Source organism: Lynx rufus, unplaced genomic scaffold, assembly GCF_022079265.1.
Source record: "Lynx rufus isolate CCGP_SWC_20201006 ecotype Redwood Valley unplaced genomic scaffold, mLynRuf1.p SCAF_18, whole genome shotgun sequence".
NCBI classification, from domain to species: domain Eukaryota; kingdom Metazoa; phylum Chordata; class Mammalia; order Carnivora; family Felidae; genus Lynx; species Lynx rufus.
The window spans coordinates 4,188,123-4,210,811 of NW_025814832.1; the positions used below are offsets into that span (position 1 = coordinate 4,188,123).

Sequence of the window (22,689 nt, forward strand, 5' to 3'; positions counted from 1 at the left end):
CTCTCTCTCTCAAAAATAAGTAAACATTAAAAAAAAATTAAGGGGCGCCTGAGTGGCTCAGGTCAAGCGACCAACATCAGCTCAGGTCATGATCTCTTGGTTCGTGGATTCGAGCTCCAGGTTGGGCTCTGTCCTGACAGCTCAGAGCCTGGACCCTGCTTCTGATTCTGTGTCTCCCTCTCTCTGCCCTCCCTGCTTGCTCTGTCTCTCTCTCTAAAATAAACATTAAAAAATAAAAATTAAAGACATATTTCTTCTTGATTCTAGCATATGTTGAGTCTTAAAGTGACTTCTTCCTCATTTTAGTCTCTTTTGTCTGGTAATAGAATAGTGAAATCATTTTTTAAAATTATTAATTTCCAGCTCTAGAACTCCTGACAGTTCTATTGATATATAGTTTAGTCAAGTATTCAAAAAGCACAAAATGCTCATACCTGAAAATATTTGTTCTGATGAGACTGGAAGGGCAAGAGGTGAGGGAGCTAACTTCACTGAGTGCCCACACCAGGTCAGCCCCTTTTGTAAACCACTATATAGCATGCAGGAGAGAAAAGAGATTTTCAGAGAGTTGGTTCCTGGTCAGGTGAAAGGCATTGCTCAGTGAGTTGTTAGCAACATTGATAAAGGATTAAACTCATGAAGGCATCAGGGTATATAGGGTTGGTGGGAAAAGCCCAACCTAGATCAGAAGTCATAAAACTAGGGTTCCTATCTAAGTGATGTCACTTACAAATGAGGTTATCTGGCTAGACCCTTTATATTTATTTCCACATCTGTAAAGTAAGGTTATATTCTCTAGCCTGTCTCCCTCTCCTAGATCATCTGGCACAATAGCTATCTACCACAGCTGCGTATTGGAATCACCCGGGGAGCTTTGAAAAAATATTGATGTTTACGGGGCGCCTGGGTGGCGCAGTAGGTTAAGCGTCCGACTTCAGCCAGGTCACGATCTCGCGGTCCGTGAGTTCGAGCCCCGCGTCGGGCTCTGGGCTGATGGCTCGGAGCCTGTTTCCGATTCTGTGTCTCCCTCTCTCTCTGCCCCTCCCCCGTTCATGCTCTGTCTCTCTCTGTCCCAAAAATAAATAAACGTTGAAAAAAAAATATATTGATGTTTAGGATCCCAACTTCAGGAGACTCTGATTTGATTGGTCTGTGGTGTAGCCAGGTATTGGAGTGTTTAAAATCCCCACAGGTGATTCGTATGTGCAGCTAACGCTATGAGTCCTTGGTTTGGAGGATGGTTAGGAAAGCCTTTTATAAATTTATTTACAAGGGTTAGCAGATGTAATCGACAATGTAAATAGGTTTTTTCCCCATTATAACTTCAGATGTTTTGCTTTAAAAAAAAATTTAGTTTATTACCGAATTTCCCTAGCCCTTAACACCTAGAAAACCGCTGGTAAGTATTCGTTACATTTGTTAATGTACGACCTTTTATTAAAGTTTTAAGATCATTTGAAAAATGGGATTTGAGGTTCAATGTATAGAGCCGTTCAAGATAAGCAGGACTTTTCTGTGGAAACATTCCCAAGAAACGCGAGCCTTTCTTGCTCACCCCAGGCTCGCTTCACTCCTTCACACGAGCCGCGATGTCTTCGTGCCGACCCTCGCTCGCTCCCCCCGCCGAGAGGCACGCAGCGTGATCCGGTGGGTGCCACGAGCTCAGGGGCGGAGCGCCCGAAAGGGCCGACCCTCTCTGCTCTTAGGACTCTCCCCGCCCGCTCGGCTCGGCCCGCCCCGCCGCAGCGCCCCGCCCCGGACGCGGGTTGGGGTGGGATGTTGGTGGCGCCCGGCCGCCGGGACTCCACAGCCGAGCCCTAGGGCTGCGGCGACTGCCTCCGCGCGACCCGGCGGGCCCAGTTTGGACGCGGGGATCCCGAGCTGCCCGCGCCTCTGGCCCAGCGGAGCCCTACGCGATCGCCTCGTGCCCGAGCCGGGAGGGGCCAGGATGCGGAGCTGTGCGCCTTGAGCTGGCCTCATGACCCTGAGCACGTTGGCCCGCGAGAGGAAGGCGTCTCCCGCCTGCACCTGCAACCTCGGTAGCCCCGACATGATCCCTTACTTCTCCGCCAACGCGGTCATCTCTCAGAACGCCATCAACCAGCTGTGAGTTCGCGGCGCGCCCTCCCGCCCTCCGCGAAAGCTCGGAAAGTTTGCTTTTCCGGAGCCGCTTTCCCCAGCATCCTGGGGAGCAAGCAAGCAAGCGAGGGCGAAATCGCGCCCTGCGTGCTTGGAGGTCTCGAAGTGTCCGGGGATATAGTGGGGTGAAGCTGTGGAGCAGTTCTTGGAGGCAGAAAGTGTCCCTGGGGGTTGGGCGGATTAAAGAACCCTTTGCGAGAATTTCTGGTAAACTTTGAGGGAAGCTGAAAGTGCAGTCCTCCCTTGGAAGCTGTCTATGGTGACCGAGTGACAGCCGAGCCGGGAGGCTCTGGGTGAAGGGCGGTCTGTAGCTTCTGAACCGTCGCCCGGAAACGCTTGGACTCCCTCGCGGGTCCTGCTGGAGATCAAGCTCCCGTGTTTGTTGTTTTGGGGTTGCTGTTTCAAATAAATTTGCGTGTGACTATAGGTTTCTTTTCGAAAGCCGTTCACACAAAAGAAGGCTGTCCATTCTTCGCTCCCGCTGGCTGTATGTAGTCTGGAATTATTTAAGAAAATTGGATTTCGGTAATTTGGCTGTTTTTCCTTTAATCTCCTCCTTGTACCAGTACGTACTCAAAATCCAAGCCTGCATGCACACCTTCATTCACGAAAGTACAAGATTCAACGCATCTTAAATCGTCGCTGTTTTTTTGAAGTCTCTAGAGTTGTCGTCCTTCCCTTCCATTGTGGTTGAGCTATTTCTGAGAACTGTGTGCCGAAGCTTGTGGTTAATCTCGCCTCACAGTTAAGGCGAGGGTTACTTTGTGTAGCAGCAGTTTGGTCTTCGTAGTGTGTTAGCACTCACTCCGGAGTGGCTTCAAGAGAGTCAGCTACTGAGGTTTTTCCAGACTTTTGGATACTTAGGGAATGTTTCTTTCTCCCTCCCAGGTCAACCCTGAAAAACTTTTTTTAATGTCCAACAACAGAAACTTTCCACTATCTCTTATTAAAAGTCCTAAAATAGCATGTGAAGTGATTTATAATGTTACACATAATTTATTATTTTAATTGATGGTTTGCTCTCCTACCAAATCAAATTAAGCTCATTTGAGTTTCAGGTTTTTTCTTTGTGTTGATTCATGGTGGAGCTCCTACAAAAAATAGCCACAAAATAAAGTGGTTTTAGTGGTGTGTATATCAACTCTACAGAATTAAATCAGCCACTTACTTGCATTTTTTTTCTTAAAAAAAAGAAATGGAATAAAAGAGAAGGAAAGGAGGGAATAATCAGAAACTGGATAACCAATATCAATAGTGTTGACAATATTTTGAAAAAACAAAACAACATGGGGAGCAACCCACATGTCCGTCAGTAGATAAATGGATAAAACAAAATGTGGTATGCAGTACAACTGAGTATTATTCAACCTTAAAAAAGGAGGAAATTCTGACAAATGCTGCAACAAGAATGAATTTTGAAGATATTATTCTAAATGAAATAAGCCGATGACAAAGGACAAATACCACATGATTCCACTTGAGGCACCTAAAGAAATCCCCAGGAGTTTGGGGGAGGGGGAATGGAGAGTTTGTGTTTGATAGAATTTCATTTAAAAAGAAGAAAAAGGGGCACTAGGGTGGCTCAGTCGGTGGAGCAACCGACTTCAGCTCAGGTCATGATCTCAGGGTCTGTGAGTTCGAGCCCCGCGTTGGGCTCTGTGCTGACCGCTCAGAGCCTGGAACCTGCTTAGATTCTGTGTCTCCCTCTCTCTCTGACCCTCCCCCACTCATGCTCTGTCTCTCTCTGTCTCACAAATAAATAAACATTAAAAAAAATTTTTTTAAAGAAGAAAAAGTTCTAGGGATGAATGATGATTACGCAACAATGTGAATGTATTTAATGCCACTGAACATGGTTGAAATGGCAAATTTTATTATATTGAACTACACTTTTAAAAAACATTAAAAGGCAGAGCTTCTCAGCTTTTGCATTTTAGTTCCTAGTATAATCAAATTAAGCCCAAATTTCTTTTCCTACTTATTATTGCCTTTGAGTAAATCATTTGACTTCAGTTTCTTCCACTGTAAAATGAGGCTCCTACCCCCAGGTTGGATCAAAAGAGATCATATGTGCCAGTAACACTTTGCAAACCATAAATACCTACATTAAAAATGAGTTAATTGAAATTAATAACTAATGCCTGCCATTTGTTGACCTCTTGTCACCGTGCTAAGAGTTTAACGTGTATTGTCTCATAATCATAACAGCAACTCTATGAACCAATTTGTTCTATTTACAGACAATGAAACTGAGACTCAGCGATGTTAATTGCTCAAGGCCATGTAGCTAGTAAATGATAAAACTGTCGTTAGAATCCAGAGCCGTTTCCTAGACTGGTGCTTTCAACCACTATAAAAATTATATTCTGAGGAGTTGCAAGGTCACTTTTGAGACTTAATCTTACGAATTGTCTTTAACTGCTGACATCTTCAACTTAGCAATAAAAAAATGTATTTGCTACACTAAGATTTGCTGCTAACGTAGACAGTCTTTTAAAGAATTTGCAGAATATCTCTTTAATTTTTGTCTTTTGCTACCCTTTTTTCTTATAAGAGATGTAATATCCAAATTCACTTCATCTAAAGTATATTCATTAGGATTACACCAGCCATCATTTTTATTTTGCATTTATAGTGTTCCCCAGTTCATCATTATTTAAGAATCTTTAGAGGTCATTCTGTTGAAACACACCAAAAATTCTGTTGAAACACACATTTTTGGCATGTAATGTAGAAGGTCTTAATTTGGGATCCATGGTCACCTAGAGTTTTATGGATTGGCTTTAGAAGGTCACTGAACTCCTAGGGCCACCTGGGTGGCTCAGTTGGTTGAGTGTCTGGATCTTGGTTTCTGCTCAGGTCATTTGAGCAGATGAGCAGGTGAGTTTGAGTCCTGCGTGGGGCTCTGCGCTGGTGGCACGAAGCCTGCTTGGGATATTCATTCTCTCTCTCTCTCTTTCTCTCTCTCTCTCTCTCTCTCTCTCTCTCTCTCTCCCCCTCCCTCCCTCTCCCTCCCTCCCTCCCTCCCTCCCCCTTTCCCTCCCTCCCCCTCTCTCCCCCTCTCTCTCCCCCCCCCTCCCTCCCTCCCTCCCTCTCTCCTCCCCATTTGTGCTGTCTCTCTCAAAATAAATAAATAGACTTAAAAAAAGTGAACTCCTTAAGGTCATATGAAAATGTTGTGTAGATAAATATATTTTTAAAATTAGATTCTCTAATGTGATCTTATAAAAAGTTAATCTCTTTCCTAAAGGGAAGTATTATTTCTAAGGCTTGATAATGTAAAGCTCAATTGGTGTGAGCATTTCCCTGGTGGTGCCAGATATATAAATAGCGACTAGTGGGAGTAACTAAAAGATTAAGATTTAGGATCATAAGTGGAGACTGACTCAAAAAAAAAATTTGAAGTGTATGTTTGGGGAAGGGGATACCTTGACACAAGTGTACTCTTAGCCAGGAAATTCTCTTGTCACTGCTGAGAACCCACTCATGAATTTTTATTCTGTTCTTATTTGCTGCCTGGGATTTGCTGTGGGTTTAGAAACCAAGTAACAAATGCTATGAGAATTGTGTCAGAGGAAAAAGGCTAGCATAACAGACTGAGATCCTTGGGGCTGTCCAATGGAGAAAGTTCATGACCTTTGGAGTATGGTGTTTAGATACCTTTTTGGTGATTTCACAGGTTCATACTAATTTCTTGAGTTTCAACTGTTATATATAGATGAAATTAGAGAATAACTAGGGTATTACTCTATTTTACTGGAAATTATATCATCATTATTAGATTATGGTCTCCCTTTGTCATTGCATAAAACTCACCAAATAGGGGGTTAATTTTGAAGTATCAATGAAGAACATTAAGAAGTGATTAAATTCACTCCAGAAACTAAGAATAGTCCCTGCCATAAGCTTAAATCCTACTAGAAAAAAATATGTGAGCAACCCAGAGCATCATAGGATCAAATTTCAGGAGTCTTAAATCAGACTTCTCAAATAATCATGAGAAGTTACATGCCCTTTAAGAGTCTATACATACTTTTTTAATAAAAGAGAAATTAGAATTTCTGAAAAATATGGGAGCCTATGTTATGTTTCGAGAGCCAACATTCAATCCCTGAGAGGTGGCCACTAAGCAAGGGGTCTTCTAGCATTATTGGTATATGCCAAACAACGTATCAAATAGGTGGCTATTTTTGTGCCTACCAAAAAAAGATCAGAAAAAGATCAAGAATTATTAGACAAAATGCTGACAGAGGCTACCATTAAAACAGTATTCCCATTATGAAAACCTCTGATCAGAAATCTTGGAACTTAAGTGCTTGAAACATTGCTTGATTGTGAAATGGGTTACCTTGAGCTTTTTATCCTTGACCTAAAATACTTGTATTTAGTATTTGATTTCATATATGAGTTTGATTTCGAAGCTGTACATGGATGCTTTCTAAAGCTCAAGTTTAACAACAGGAGAGCATATCCAGATAATTATCCAAAATGTAACTTTTTGTGAAACTGAAAGGTGTTTTGTATCTCTAACAAGTTCCTAGATGATGCTGGTCCAGGGGCTGCACTTGGCAACAACATCCTTAAAGTATTCCTCTGAGGCAGATTGAGCAAGTCCTCATCCACATTTTATGAAGTAATAAACTAAAAAAAAAATTGAAATGGTGCAGTGATTTTTGCATAGCAGTTACATGATTTGTTATTGGCAGAACTGAAACTAGAACCAGCATTTCCTGTCTCAAAACACAGAGCTCCTACACTGCTGTACTGGACTGCTATCTTTGTATACATATGGAAACATTTCTTTAGATAAATCTGTAGCAGTGGAATTTCTGGGTCTAATGGTATGTATATGTTAAAAATTTGATACATACTGCCAAATTGCCTTCAAAAAAGGCTTTGCTAATTTGCTTTTACCAGCTGTAGGAATAGACCTTCACCAATCCTGGTAATACTAATAATAACATTAAATAGCATGTTATTGAACTCTTACTATGTACTAGGCATTATTTTGAATACTATTCATATTATCTTTCTTTTTTCTTATGAGTTAGATATTCTCCTCAGTTACAGATGAGAGGCACAGAGATGTTGAGTTACTTGTATAATATTATATAGCCAGGGTGCAAACATAGGCATTCAGACTCCAGGGCCTGCTCTTAAATATTTCTCTATTCGCAATTCCTTTATTACTATAGAGGTTTAAGTATCCTTTTATATTTTTTTATTGGTCTTTTTCACTTTTCTTCTGTAATTGGCATGTTTGTACTTATGACTATTTTTCTGTTGGTATTTGTTTCTTTTTGATGTACTCTACATAATCTTAATATGTAGCCAAAAAAAAAAAAAAGAACCCAAAACCCTTTCTACCAGTTTATTATGTGTCTTTTAATTTTTCATCTTGTTATAAAAGTTTTTAGGGGCGCCTGGGTGGCTCAGTCGGTTAAGCGTCCAACTTTGGCTCAGGTCATGATTTCACGGTCTGTGAGTTCTAACCCCACGTCAGGCTCTGATCCGACAGCTCAGAGCCTGGAGCCTGCTTCAGAATCTGTGTCTCCCTCTCTCTCTGCCACTCCCCTGTTTGCACTCTTGTCTCTCTCTCAAAAATAAAATAAAAACATTAAAAACTTAAAAAATGAAAGTTTTTAATTTTTTTTCTTAAGATTTTATTTTTAAGTAATCTCCACACCCAAGAGGGGGCTTGAACTTGTGACCCTGAGATCAAGAGTTGCATGCTCAGGGGAACCTGGGTGGCTTAGTTAAGCATCTGACTTCTGCTCAGGTCAAGATCTCATGGGTTGTGATTTCAAGCAAGGCACGGGGCTCTGCGTTGGCAGCTCATAACCTAGAGCCTGCTTCAGATTCCATCTCTTTCTCTCTCTGCCCCTCCCCTGGCTTGTTCATTCGTTCTCTCTCTCCCTCCCTCTCTCTCCCTCTCTCTCAAAAATACAATTAAAAAAAGAGCTGCATGCTCTAAAAGAGCCAGCCAAGTGCTCCTAAAAGTTTTAAATATTTATTTAATAAAATCTGATATTTTCTCTTAGGATTTCAGAGTTTTGTATCTTGTTTAAAAAACCCTTCCCACCCACTTTCAGGATTATAAAAGTATTCTTTTATGTTTTTTCTAATAAGTCCATACTTAAGTATTTCACTCTTTAAAATATCTGGAATTTATAATGTGAGATAGGGGTGTTGACTTTACCTTTTTTTCAAATGGATAGTCATTTATCCTAGTATCATTTATTTAGTCCATTCTCACTTTGCTGATTTGAAACACTACAGTTATTGTATATTAAATTCTAATAGATATTTGGAGTTGATTCTGTACAATTAAGTCCTATTGATAGTTTTTCTATTCATACACCAATACCACATTGTGTACTTACTATAGGAATTTAGTGGGTATTTTGATATCTTGTATGGCAAGGCTTGCCTCGTTATTATGTTTTAATGTATCAGCTATTCTTATTTTATTTCCAAATGTCTTAGAAACACCTTGTCAATTTCCACTTTAAAAAAAATCCTGTTAAGGGGGCTCCTGGGTGGCTCAGTTGGTTAAGTATCTTGATGATTTCAGCTCAGGTCATGATCTCACAGTTACTGAGGTGAAGCCTTGCATGGGGCTCTCCTCTATTGGAGCCTACTTGGGAGTCTCTCTCTCCCTTTCCCCTGCTCATTTGCATACACCCGGGGGACTCTTTCTCTCTCCCCCAAATAAATAAACAAACAAAAATCCTATTTGGATTTTGACTGAAATTGCACTGAACTGGTTTTGGAGAGAATTAACAGCTTTATGAAATGAGCCTTTCCAGTGAGTAATGTGGTGTGTGTGTTTACTATATTTTAAATGCTTTTCATTTAAATTTTACTTTTCCTCATATAGTAGTTACACGTGTCTTATTAGGTATATTCATGGGTGTTTCTTAAAGTTTTTGTTGCTCTTGTTTTAATGTATTTCTTGAGCTCTCTCCCATGACACTTTCTAATTAGTCACTGTAACTGTGTAATAAAAATTTCTATATTTGCTTTTATATCAGACCACCTTGCTGAACTCTTGCTTGGTCCTAATATCCAATAGATTTTTAAGTTGATTTTCTTTACTTTTCTCCATGCATCATTATATCATCTGTAAATGAGTTTTATTTGAAACATTGCTTTGGCTAGGGCTTTAGTGGAATGTTAAATAATAGCAGTGCTAATGGTTTTATCTTGTTTTCCACTGTGAAAGGAATGCTTCTTATGTTTTGTTAGCAGATGTATTGTGTGCTGTAGGTTCTGGCATAGGCCATTTCTCAAGTTGAGGATTGAACTTTATGGATTTTATCTTTGTAGGTCCACTTATACATGGATTTTTTTATAATCAATACTATAAATATATTTTCTTAGGATTTTCCTAATACATTCTTTTGTCTAGATTACTTTATTGTAAGAACACACTATAGAATATGTATACAAAATATGTATTATCGATTATTTATGCTACTGGTAAGGCTTCTAGTCAACAGTAGACATTAAGTTTTCAGAGAGCCAGAAGTTATTTGCAGATTTTCAAATGCATGGGGGCTCAGTTCTCCTGACCCCCACATTGTTCAAGGGTCAGCTGTATATCCAATCAAAGATTTTTAGGTATAGTTATTGAATTTTTTTAAGTGATTTTTGGACATCTATTGGAATGATAATATTTCCCCCCATTTGCCAGTAGTGCAGCAACTTATATTGAGTTACTAAGTTAAATCATCCTTACATGCTATTTGCATTATTTGTTAAGAGATTGCTGGATTTGGTTTACTATTGTTTACGATTTTTGCTTTTGAGTATTTGTTGAATCTTTGATACAGTCTTTGTCCATCTTATGTCTGATTTGTAGAATAATTTAGGTGTAGCCTTCCATCTTTTTCTAGCTCTGAAACAGTTCTTTAGCAAAAATTACCTGTATTTGACAAGCCTGGAACCAAGAAGTCCTACTCTCTGTTATAATTTTATGAATTTTTTTTTTGCCTTTCAAGTTTTTAAATTTCTTTGTTCTCATTGCACAAGTATAGTTATCATCCATGATATTTTTTTAAGTTTATTTATTTTGAGAGAGAGAGAGAGAATGAATGAATGAATGAATGAATGAATCCTTCGCAGGCTCCACACTGTCAAAGCAGAGCCCAATGCAGGGCTCGAACTCACAAACCCTGAGATCATGACCTGAGCCGAAATCAAGAGTCAGTCGCTTAACAGACTGAGCCATCCAGGCACCCCTCATCCATGATGTTTTTTTATTTTTTTATTTTTTTGTAATGTTTTATTTATTTTTGAGAGAGAACATGAGTGGGGATGGGCAGAGAGATGGGGGGACAGAGGATCCAAGGTGGGCTTTGTGCAGAGAGCAGACAGCCCAATGTGGGGCTCAAACTCACAAACCATGAGATCACAACCTGAGCTAAAGTTGGCCACTTAAAGTTGGCAACTTAAAGTTGGCCAATTATGTTAAACCGACTGAGCCATCCAGGTGCTCCTCCGTGATATTTTTTAAATCTAAATCGTGTATTTTACAGAAATGGACAAACATAATTAGAATAATTGATTATTGATAATGGGTTGAAACCAGGCATTTATTTGCAATTTAAGGTCTTTTTTTTCTCTCTTTGGTGGGTAAAGAAACTAATATAGTTAAAAGAAGCATAGGATGTTTCTTTTTCTTTGATTTTAAATTACTACCGACTGTTTTTTGTAGTTATCAGATTCTTATGCAGAGAAGATAGCCTCAAAAAGCGGATTGTTTGGGGCATCTGTGTAGCTCAAGTCAGTTGAGCGTCTGGCTCTTGATTTTGGCTCAGTTCATGATCCCAGGGTTGTGGGATCAAGCCCAACATCAGGCTCTTTACTGAGCGTGGAGCCTGCTTAGGATTCTCCTTCTCTCACTCTCTGTACCCTGTCCCCCACTCACTCTCTAATATAAAAACAAACAAAAAATAAAAATTTTTAAAAAGTGTAATGCCTTTAAAAGATGATCAAGTAAATTTACATCTAGTGAATCTTCTAGATGTTCTGGCCTTCAAATATGAAGGAAAGGTTAATGATCTGTCACAGTATAAAGGTACATTTATGTTTTCATTGGTGGTGATAATTTTATGTGACTTTATCCACACTTGTGTGTGTTTGAAGCCAGAGCAGTAATTGGCTAGGAACCAAGGAGAAAAAAAACAGAGAGCTCTCAACTTTGGTTTTACTGGAACCATGCTTACTTAAGCAGGTTAACTAAAGAGTAAATCTGCACAATGAAGATGAACAGGAATGGTGAGGTTGTAATACATTCAAGTCAAAATTTCTTTTTGATAAATCTAGAGTGGATTTTTTCCCCTAAGTTACTGCTTTTTGTTTGTGTGCTTATGTGTAATCACTCCTGAAATTGAGCAATTCCTTTTGACTAACACTGAGAAACCACTGCCCAAAGCTAAGTAATTAAGGATGTTGTCATTCTCTGTTTCCAAGAGCTGTTGGACCTCAGAGTAATAGAAGGGTCCAAACTTCTATGTATCATGTTGCTCACATCTCTTCTTGGGTCTTTCCAGTAACTGTGAGTCCTCTTAATTATGTTAAACTGCCTTGGTGCTAAAGAGTAGTGGTGTAGATGCTATCCCATAATGTTTCTGAATTTCTAAGGTGAAAGAAAAAAAAATTGGTATCCTAACTACTTTAAGACAGGGTTAAAATTAACTTTGCTTTGTTGAATGGTGCAGGATGTTGCTGCCAGTAATGTAATTAGGTTTAACCTGAAGAAATGTGCTAAGAACATCAAGGACTTCTGGGTGTTCCTGTGATTTGGAAAGGATGTAGCAAATTATTTATAAATAGATTGCTAGTGTTACACACCAAAGGGCAAATATGGGCCCACTTCATTTTTTGCAGGTTTGTGCAAATTGAGCAACTCTTGTTTTCTGCATTAATCTGTTTCTAGAGGATTGTGATCCTTATTTTAGTAACCTGAGGGATTGGGCATTAGTTATGTCTGTTAAAGCAACAGAATCCAGTGGCTCGAATTACTTTCAAATTAAGAGAAACCTCTGGGTTAGTGTATTTTAGAGTGTTAGGGTTGTTTTTTGGTTTTGTTTGTTTGTTTTGTTTAGTTGTAACAGTTAGTTTTTAAATGTAGAAGACTTAGAATTACAGTTGACCTTTGAATGAACGAAGCAGGAGTTTGGGGCATTGACCCTCTTGTTCATAGAAAAATCTGTGTATACCTTAACTCCCCCGGAATTTAACTACTAATAGTCTGCTGTTGACTAGAAACCTTGCTAATAAAATAAACAGCCAATTAATATATATTTTGTATGTCATATGTATTATATACTATATTCTTATAATAACTTCTGACTTTTTCTGTGCTGCATGGTTCATCTGTTAATTTTTTCAAGTTGCTGCAGCTTTCTGAAATACCTTCCAATATATTTGCTGAAAAAATCTGCACATAAGTGGACTTAGGCAGTTCAGACCCATACTGTTCATACTGGTCACCTGTACAATGTTTCTCCTAAGGTTGATATACCAAATTCCCACAACACCAAAAATATTTTAATTTCTATTATTATTAATTTTTTATTTTCTATTGTGGAGCGCTTTAGTTTGAAAAGTTGCAGCATCTGTGGAGAATATAAATTCTCAGTGTATATTTCTGTTCCTAGGAGATGAATGGAATAGGACAAACAGTATGTGAAACTGAACTTCTTTGACATCCCACCTCTGTGATGTTTATCCATCCCCAATAAAATTTCATTCTTTTTTTTTTTTAATGTTTATTTATTTTTGAGAAAGACAAGAGCGTGAGCAGGGGAAGGGCAGAGAGTGAGGGAGACACAGAATCTGAAGCAGTCTCCAGCTGTCAGCACAGAGCCTGATGCAGGGCTCAAGCCCACGAACTGCGAGATCATGACCTGAGCCTCAGTTGGACACTTAACCAACTGAACCACCCAGGCATCCCTCACAGTCAATTCTTAAAGTATCCCATTCCTTAAATATTCTCTTTAAAAAGTCTCAAAAGGTCTCTTGGTCACATGTTCAGGATTTTACTTGCCATTTGTTCTTGTTGCTAATAGTGAGTCCCATTCAGAGTTTCATCACCTATGAGCTGTGTGACCTTGAATGTATTATATAACCACTGTAAGCCTTATTTTCCTCATTAATAAAATGGAGCTTGTAATACCTATTTGGATTAAATGTGATATGTGTGAAGTACTACTAATAGTAAGCACTCAGTAAATGGTAGCTAATATTTTTGCTCTTTTGACATAAGCTGAAATATAAGAGTAAGAATTAGAATACAGAGTGGTGAGCCTGCCTGATGGTAAAATCCTATCATTTGCATCATTGTAATAACTGCACCTATTCTGGGCAAAGGGTGGGAGATACAAAGAAACACAAGACATGGTTCTTCTGCAGTCAGGATGCTCAGTCTGTTGAAGATATAGGAACTGGTCAATAAAAGGATAACTAAGAAAACAATTTAACAGGTGCTAAGTGTCAGATGAATGGTACAAATGTTAAGTATTCAGAGGACAGAAAGGTATCATAAATGAGCCAGTTAGCAAAGGCATTACAGTAGGATTTGAGCTGGGGCTCTGACCTTTATTTCTTGCTGTCTTAAATGTCTTGATTTGTATAAACAGAGGTAAAGGATACTTGAGTGGTGAGAGAAAAGGAAGATGAATGTGGCGGATGTTATCACCATATTACAATAGTTACTTTTCAGTGAAGGACTGCTATTAATGATTTGTGGTTAGCAGAAGAATCCAGAAAGGCTTTTGTATAGACTGATGATTTTCTTTGGGATATTGCTATGAGACTATTTTGGATCTATCATGGGCAGAATTTATCAAGTTTTATTGAGTACCCACTGAGTACACAGCTCAGTAACATTTGCAGACTTTACATAGCTTATTTAGGAAGGCTGCCAATTTTACAAGGCTGTTAATGAATCAGTACCGGTGGCTGGGAGCATAATGTGAAATCCCCACAGGCAGCATAAGAATAGAAATCATTACACTATCTGCTAGTGGAAGCTTTATGGTTTAAAAAGGGGGGAGAGAGAGAAGAGAAAAGAAAAAGAAAAATGCATTCAAGTAATTCAAAGCAAAACCTTTCTCTGCTTCCTCCAGGTGCTTAGCTCTGGATATTATTACATCAGCATCATGTGGTAGGCAAGGTGGTTCCCATGGCACAGAGCGCTTGTAATATTGACAGTAGAGTGAGCTATAAGGGGTGGAGTGTGCTGATAACTATTTGCCCTTGTTCTTATTGGCTTGGTTACCAGTTTAATGGCCTGGTTGCCTATAAATGGCTCAACTTATTTAGTGTTCTATAAACAATGTTCAGCTTCTTAGTTTCTAAGTCAGATACCCACCAGGTGCCCCAGTTATTTTTTTTTAATATTTGCAGATAATGTACATTTATTATATAAAAAACAAAATACTAAAGCACTCCTTTTCCCCCACAAAAAGCATTACACTCATTCTTATCTCCTAAAGATCTTACTATTAACATCATCCAGGCTTTTTCTATATATGTATATACTTTTAAAAATGGGATTGTCCTCTATCTACTGCTTTGTAATCTGATTTTTTCACTTAGCATATTGCGAACATCCTGCCATTGTCCTCAAACTCATTTCTCTCATATCCTTGTTCAGAGTTGTTTGTTTTCCATAGAACTGATTCAAATTCTGTCCTATTGTTGCACATTTTGATTATGTCCAGTTTTTTTCAGTTATAAACAAAGCCTCACTGAATGAATATCCTTGTGTCTAAATCTTTGCACATGTCTTATGCAATCTTTGCATAAAAGAACTATCCTAAAGCTCAATTGTAGGATTGCTAGACCAAAGTGTATACCTATTTCTAGGACTTTTGATAGATTGCTAGTTTGCTTACCAGAAATATACCAGTCTCACTGCCACCAGCAGTTTTGGTAATTCATTTTCATAGCACTCCTGACATGATAAGTGAAATTGAGATAAATAGAATTTTATTCATTAATTCATCTGAACTACTTAGAGACCTAGAAAAACTGATCCTCATTTGCCTTTTTCTATCAGGAAGCTATTTCATACCTAAACACTAATGGAAAATGCTTTAATTTGTGAACTACTTGAGTAGAACTAATAGGAAGATGAAATAATAATGTATTATCAATACATTATTGTTGGTCAGAGGTCAAAATAAACTAATTATCCTGAGCTGTTGTTGAGTATATATGTAGCATTTGCGAATTTTAGTTGGCTCCCCACTTTTTCATTTTATTCTAAAATCATCACCATTTTTGACTTAGAGAATTTTAGACCCCAAATATAAACTTACAGGAAGCAGCTGGATTTCAGAGAAATCCAGCTTACCTAGAATCCTGCAGCAAATTAATTCAGACCTTGAGCAACATTTCGTTGTTTTCTGTTTAGGAAATGTTAAACAGCATTGAGATTTCCAGTAGTACCATTTTACTCTAAGGATAGTGAAATTTAAAAAGATGATCAAACACATTAGTTTGTAAACAGTTCTAACTGATGAAGTTAGAATTTCCAGATTCTATCTATAGGAAGCAGTGGATGTATTTCTCAGAGTTGAGGAGGTTAACGTTTTTAGGGAACAAACTGCTAAATTCTTGGAATAAAAGTTTTCATCTTAGAGTCTCTATGAGTATTGAGTAATGGAGAAAGGAGAAAGGTGTATTTCCTAAAGCTTTTAAAGCATCTTACCTTGATGGGGTGCCTGGGTGTTTCAGTCAATGAAGCATCCGGCTTCAGCTCAGGTCATGATCTCAGGGTCCATGGGTGCCGGTCCCACGTTGAACTCAGTGTTGATGGTGTGAAGCCTGCTTGTGATTCATTCATATTCTCTCTCTCTCTCTCTCTCTCTCTCTCTCTCTCTCCCTCTCTCCCCCCTCCACCCCTCCCCAATTTGTGCCTTCTCTCTCTCTCTCAAAATAAATGAATAAACTTAAAAAAAAAAAAGAATCTTAACCTTGAAGTGTCACCAGCATATCTATATGTGTATATATATAGTAACCAAGGGGTCCTCTGGCAGACTTAACGGGGGAAAAAAAAAAAAAAGGAAAGAGAAAGGAATGTTAAGAGTACAGACCACAGTTGCATGCTGGTTTCAGTATTGGTGGTTGCCTGCCTCTCTCTGAAATCCAGCTGCTTCCTTAATGAAGGTGTAGGTTTAAATCACCAGCAGAGAAAATGTTTTTGGGTGAAGTTTCACTTTTTGTAGTGACAGCAGTCCTGGACATGCTGCTGGAACACAGAGGATGAGTTCAGCACCTTCTCTTCAGATCGTATCTCTGCCCACAACTCACCTCTTTTACATAACCAGCCTTTGTTCATGGAGAGTGGACCTCTGTTGATTGGCCTGTCCAACCACTGTCAGAGACCAAAGGTGACTGATAAGGAATCTAAAGGTCAAAATGGACTAGTATAGGCTCAGTCTGGATTTCAGAGGAAAAGGCATGTTTTTGGCCTGCAGACATCAAAAACTGAATTGCAGCCTGGGAAATGTTCAGTTCATCAGCTTCAGCCTTTCCGTTTCAGTCAAGGAAAAACAGTCACCAACTGTCTGTAGTCAGCAGGAGCAGAAATAAACAAAACATTATTTAAAGGGTGTGATTTCATTGAATTGGGTTGTGTTAAGGATATCATTCCAGAGATGATTTCTGTGGTAATGTTACTTGGCTTACTGTGAGATAGCAGATATCAAATCAAAACCAAAGACAATCCACATTATAGGGTCTTTTGTTGGATTTCAGAATGGAAAGTCAATTTGATTAGATTCAGGTATTCCATTTACTCATCACATTTTGGCTCATTATTAGGATGTGATGGAGCACAAAAATAGGAAAGGCATATGGCGTTTGTATTTCTAATTGGGGCTAATGCTTTTTAATTAAATTGGCTTCTAAGAAGTATTTTGCTCACTTCAAAATACTTCAAGTATTATAAATGCGTGATCACCAACATGTTTTAAGGTCTCCTTTTTAGTGAATGCCCTTTAAGTTAGCAGTGATTCCTGTATACAGAGTCATTGAGACTAAGCTCTTGTTCTTGTCCTCTAGTGGAAAGATTATGGGCAGGACCAGCCACATAATTTACAGGGCCTAGTGCAGAATGAAAATGTGGTACCACTTGTTCAAAAAGAACTGAGAATTTCAAGACAGCGACAACAGCATTAAACCGAGTACAGGGCCCCTGCGAGCTCCTACCCTGTGCAGCTGCACAGATCACACATCCCTGAAGTTGGCCCTGCCTGTGGGATGTGAAATTAAATAGACCTGTAGTTGATCAGAGCTTTGCTACTTATTCACGTCTTTCTGAATCTCTGTTTTCTCTTCCCATTCTCTATCTTCCTATTCTATCATTATCTTTTGTGTTCCATCCTCTCACCAAAGTTGGAGAGCCTGCAGCAAGAATTGGGAGTAGGTATACTTCTGCCTGTAGTCTATGTGATCACATTCTTGAATAACACAACCTTCTATTTGACTGGTGGAACAAATAAGATTAGGATTTTCTTTAAGGAATGCCAGTTAATTGATTTTAATAAAAACACATATTCTGCATTATATTCTAAAAGTGCTTTCATAATGGAACGTTTGAATAAAACAATTACACTTTTGAGGCAGTATTTTTCCCTCATTTTATAGATTAGAAAATTAAGCCTTAGGTTAAGAGATTTTCTCAAGGTCAGCCAGCTGGTAAGTGAAGTTCAAGCCCATCTTTTCTAACTCAGGGCTTTCTCACTACTTCATTCTCCCTCCACAGTTCTGCAAGACCAAGGATAAGGTGACCTGAGATAACTTGCTTTCTCGAGATTGATCTGTTTTACAGAATTTTCTGCCAGTTTTCCAAGAATAACTTCTTAGATACAATCACGAATATTTGCAACACATTTTTACTTCTGTTATTTTCTGTAATACTTGCAGTAACCCTGTGCAGTAATATTTTAGCATCATCTTAAAGGAAAGAGATTGAGATTCAAAGAGATAAGTGACTTGTTCAAGGTTCTATAAACAATAAGTGCAATAGCAGTGACTGAAATCCAAATCTTGTAACTTCATATCCCATGCTTTTGTGCTGTGCCATGGTTGCCTCTGTTTCAAATCTGTACTTAGTAAATATCTTTTCATTCATTTATTGATGACCTATAATGTTTTAGGCACTGGGAATGCATCAGTGATCCAAAAAGACTCAAGTCTCAGCTCTTACAGCTTACATTCCTTCATGTAAATAAATTATTATTAATAATTAGCTATAACTATCAACAATAGCCAAATTATGGAAAGAGTCCAAATGTCTATCCACTGATGAATGGATAAAGATGTGGGGTGTGTGTGTGCGCGCGTGCGCACGCAATGGAATATTTCTCAGCGATCAAAAAGAATGAAATCTTGCCATTTGCAACAACGTAGATGAAACTAGAGTGTGTTATGCAAGGCAGAAGAAGTCAGGGAAAGACAAAATGATTCACTCGTGTATGGAATTTAAGAAATAAAACAGATGAACATAGGGAAGTGAAGCAAAAATAAGATAAAAACAGGGAGACAAACCATTAGATACTCTTAAATACAAAGAACAAACTGAGGGTTGCTGGAGGGGTTTTGGGTGGGGGGGATGGACTAAATAGGCTGTGGGCATTAAGGAGGACACTTGTTGGGATGAGCACTAGGCATTATATGTAAGTGATGAATCACTAAATTGTATTCCTGAAATCATTATTACACTATATGATAACTAACTTGGAATTAAATTAAAAAAATAATAAATTAGCTGTAAAGAAAAAGCAGTACAAAGAGATGAAAAGTAAGCTGGGAGTAGGCGATCCTATTTTAGAAAAAATGGTCAGCAACCCGATAAATCATTGTTTGAGCCACAGACTGAAGTGTAAATATTTGGTGTATTGTATAAATCAATTTCTAGGTATAAAAAAATCACCTAAACAATATGAGGCCACTGCATTTATGAACATAACGGCAATAGAGGAGGATTGTTAACTGTGATAAACATTAACCTTTATAGTAACAGTTACACTTTGCATTTAATCTCCTTTCCCGTGTAACATGGATTATAAAATCATAAGATCAATAAAGTTCGAAACCTAGTCATTTCCTTCATGATGAATCACTTACCATAATAAAGCAATGTTTAATGTATTAGTGATACTAGATTTCTCACACTCCTCGAAAATAAGTACTGTAGCAGCATGGTACATGGAATGGCATGCTCTGGGTAGCTGTTAAAATTTCTGGAGCATCCATCAGGTTTAAGAAATGTAAAGTCTCATTTGCTGGTCTGATTCAACTTTAATGAATTTCAAAATCTTGTCCAGAATTTTTTATTGTACTGAAATTCTGTTATATCTAGTACTTCAGGGGTTCAGTGAGTGAAGTTTCACCTAATGCTTGGGGATCTTTGTAATTTAAATGTGTTTGTCGGAGAGGGATTTTTCAGAAATGGGGAGAAATGGGGGCAGCATAGTGGGGAGAGATAGAGGATCTTTTCATTCGATTTGCCTGTTGTGTGCTTTAGAATTGAAAGAGTCCAAAGTATTAATAAAAAAAGACCCTTAGAAAGTCCCAAACTTTATCTATTGATGTGTGTTTCCTTTGGTTTCAAAGTTAAATCCAAGCATTGATCATCAGTGTTTGCCTCTTGTTAAAGTGGAGTTGTTAGCTGCTAAAAGATGAGGGGTAATAGTGGGGAGGCTGTTAATTCTCAGCTGCCCATAGTTTTTTTAAAGCAATTACCAGGTTCCTTTAATCCAGAGTTTTAGACTAAGAAATTCATGGATACTTTGAAATCACGTGCAAAAGTGGGTCTGTATATGATTAATACACTTATTTTTCTGCAGGAGAGGCCATAGCTTTCATCAAACTGTCAAAGGAATCTAGTGACATTCCCTCCCAATCCCTTCTCATGCCCCAAATTAAGAACCTGGAATAGACTGTCTCAGGCATTTGACTTAGAAATTAAGTCAAAACTCTTTTTTTCTTAATTAAAAAAAATTTTTTTTATGTTTATTTTTGAGAGAGACCAAGTGGGAGTGGGAGAGGGACAGAAAGAGGGAGAGACAGAATCCAAAGCAGGCTCCAGGCTCTGAGCTGTCAGCACAGAGCCCGGATGCAGGGCTCAAACTCATGAATTGAGAGATCATGACCTGAGCCGAAGTCAGACGCTTAACCAGCTGAGCCACCCAGGCACCCCAAGTCAGAACTCTTTTTAAGCTTTTTGACCTTACCAGTGAGATTCATTTATCCATTTTTAAACAATCACTCATGATTTCCCAACTCTGAAAGATCCTGAGCTAACATTTTCTCACTATTGAGAAGGATTGTGCAGCCTCTTGAATTCTCATTCTCTCTCTCTCTCTCCCCCCCCCATCTCTCTCACTCTCATAATAATCTTGGAGTAGATATTCCAGAAATGGAATTTGCTTAAGAAAAACTAGGAATATTACTGTAAAGGCTGAATATTGTGTGTTCTTCAACGAATAGTCACAACCTATGTGATGAGTGTAAAGAGAAGCAATATTGGGTAAAGTATTTCTGGTGCTTTGAACTATATCCTAGAAGGCAAAAATGACTTAAAGTTGTTACTTTGAAGAAAAAGTTATGAGAGGAATTAGAATTTCTAATTTCATTTAATCCAGATACTTAGTAAATTAATTATAAAGGGCTTGTTGGGAGGTTTGGGAGACACTGCCCGGGGCTTAGACATTTAGTGGAATGAATGTGCTATCGAACTCAGTTGTGCACTGAAGGTCAAGGATTCTCTAAGCTATTAAACCATTCTTTGCTGTTAAGACCAATTTCTACAGCCTACCACATATAGTTATAAATTTTCAGAAGTGTGACCAGTCAAGTTTTAGGTGCCATTTTTGCTTTCTTGCCATCTCACATTATTTATTTAGGCATTAATCCAATACCTATTTGCTGTGGCAAAAAAATCTGGGTTTTGCATATAAAGACTTGAGAAAACTCAGACCAGTTTAGCTCTCTTAGAAATTAAACACCTTATAAAGAAAAAAAAAAGTAAAATTAAAAAAAAAAAACAACAACAGCTTTATTTATCTGTCTTAGGACTTTTTCCCCTAAGAGGATTACTTCAGTTTTCAGTGTCAATTGAGAATACTTAGACATAGGTATTTTTCTTTAAGTGGGGTTTGAGGCAGAGGAAGCAGAAAATGGGGATTTTAAAAATTCACTCTATTTGAAATATTGAACTATTTATGTAACTTTTAGTTTAGAAGTAAATATTGGAAAATGAAGATACAAGTATAATGTCTAACTATATGTTTTGTTTTCTTTTTGGTAACTATTGTTTAACTATGTCTCTGTAGAAATGATAAAATATGAAGAGAAAAACAACATTCAGAATGTTGCCTTTTTAGCATTAACTGTTAACTGAAAAAATGTAAAGCAGATTTCATAAACCTCTTCAGTGACACTAGAGAAACTTTGGGAAAACATCCAACATCTGCTTATCTTACCTACAGTGGAAATGTTCATAACTGCAATGTGCAGTTTCCTTTGAATAAAGATAAACAGATTTCTGTTTGTTATACTTATGTTTCAGAAGTATGTTTACTACATTCTTTAAATGTATTTAATCCCCCCCCACACCCCAACAGTTGGGGAGGTACCAAAACATCTGATTGTTACTGGAGTTTTCTTAGCTTTCTCTTGAGGGCAATTTTATTTTTCTTTAAGATATTTTCCTCAGAAATTTTCCTAAGATACATTCTTTTGATTCCAGATTTAGAGGCCACTTAAGGAAATATGTTCATCCAAGCAGGTTCCCCATTACCTGCACTACCATGTCTCTGACTCACTTCATCACATCCTTTACTATAAAATCCATGTTCCATAACTTTTTTTTTTTATAAATACATAAGTCAGCTTTGTCTCCATTTGGTTCTTCCTTTTTTTTTTTTTTTTTAAACGTTTATTTATTTTTGAGACAGAGACAGAGCATGAACAGGGGAGGGGCAGAGAGAGAGAGGGAGACACAGAATCTGAAACAGGCTCCAGGCTGAGCGGTCAGCACAGAGCCTAACGCGGGGCTCGAGCTCACGGACCGTGAGATCACGACCTGAGCCGAAGTCGGACGCTTAACGGACCGAGCCACCCAGGTGCCCCGGTTCTTCCTTTTTTGAATGCTGGGTCCTATTGGCTGTCAGCTGGACACTGCTACAGGGCTGTACCCAGCCAGACCCTGATGTTTTAAAATAATGGTGATTCCTGAGTTGTAAACCTGTTTGTTCCAATTCCCAGGAGACCAGACTGTTGAAACGTTTTACCCTGTTAACCTGGGCAGTTCCTTGTCTCTGGCTAAGACATGACAGGCAGTCATGGCAAGAGAGTTACCCAAAAGATATTCACGGTTCTGCTTTAGTCATGACTATGCCAGAGTTTGTGGTAGAGATTGCTGTATGCATCCTAGAGATTATATGTCTGTTAAGAATGAAATAAAATTGAGCGTTGGTTGTTCTCTTGGTTGCCAAGGAATACATCATTATACAGTTTTTTTTG

The 22,689-nt window shown here is 38.3% G+C and overlaps 1 protein-coding gene across 6 annotated transcripts in view; it reads left to right on the forward strand.

Annotated features, from left to right (window-relative positions):
- Positions 1-22,689, forward strand: part of SSH2 (slingshot protein phosphatase 2) — a 257,857-nt gene that overhangs the window by 148,501 nt on the left and 86,667 nt on the right. The window contains exon 1 of one of the 6 annotated variants that reach the window (XM_047080690.1): positions 1,779-2,106. The exons of 4 other annotated variants lie outside the window; for them this stretch is intronic. In XM_047080690.1, the coding sequence (XP_046936646.1) occupies positions 1,979-2,106 (128 nt within the window). In that variant the 5' untranslated portion in view covers positions 1,779-1,978. Of the gene's footprint in view, positions 1-1,778; positions 2,107-22,689 lie in introns of those variants that run through there. One more of the 6 variants, XM_047080687.1, reaches the window with a different exon arrangement.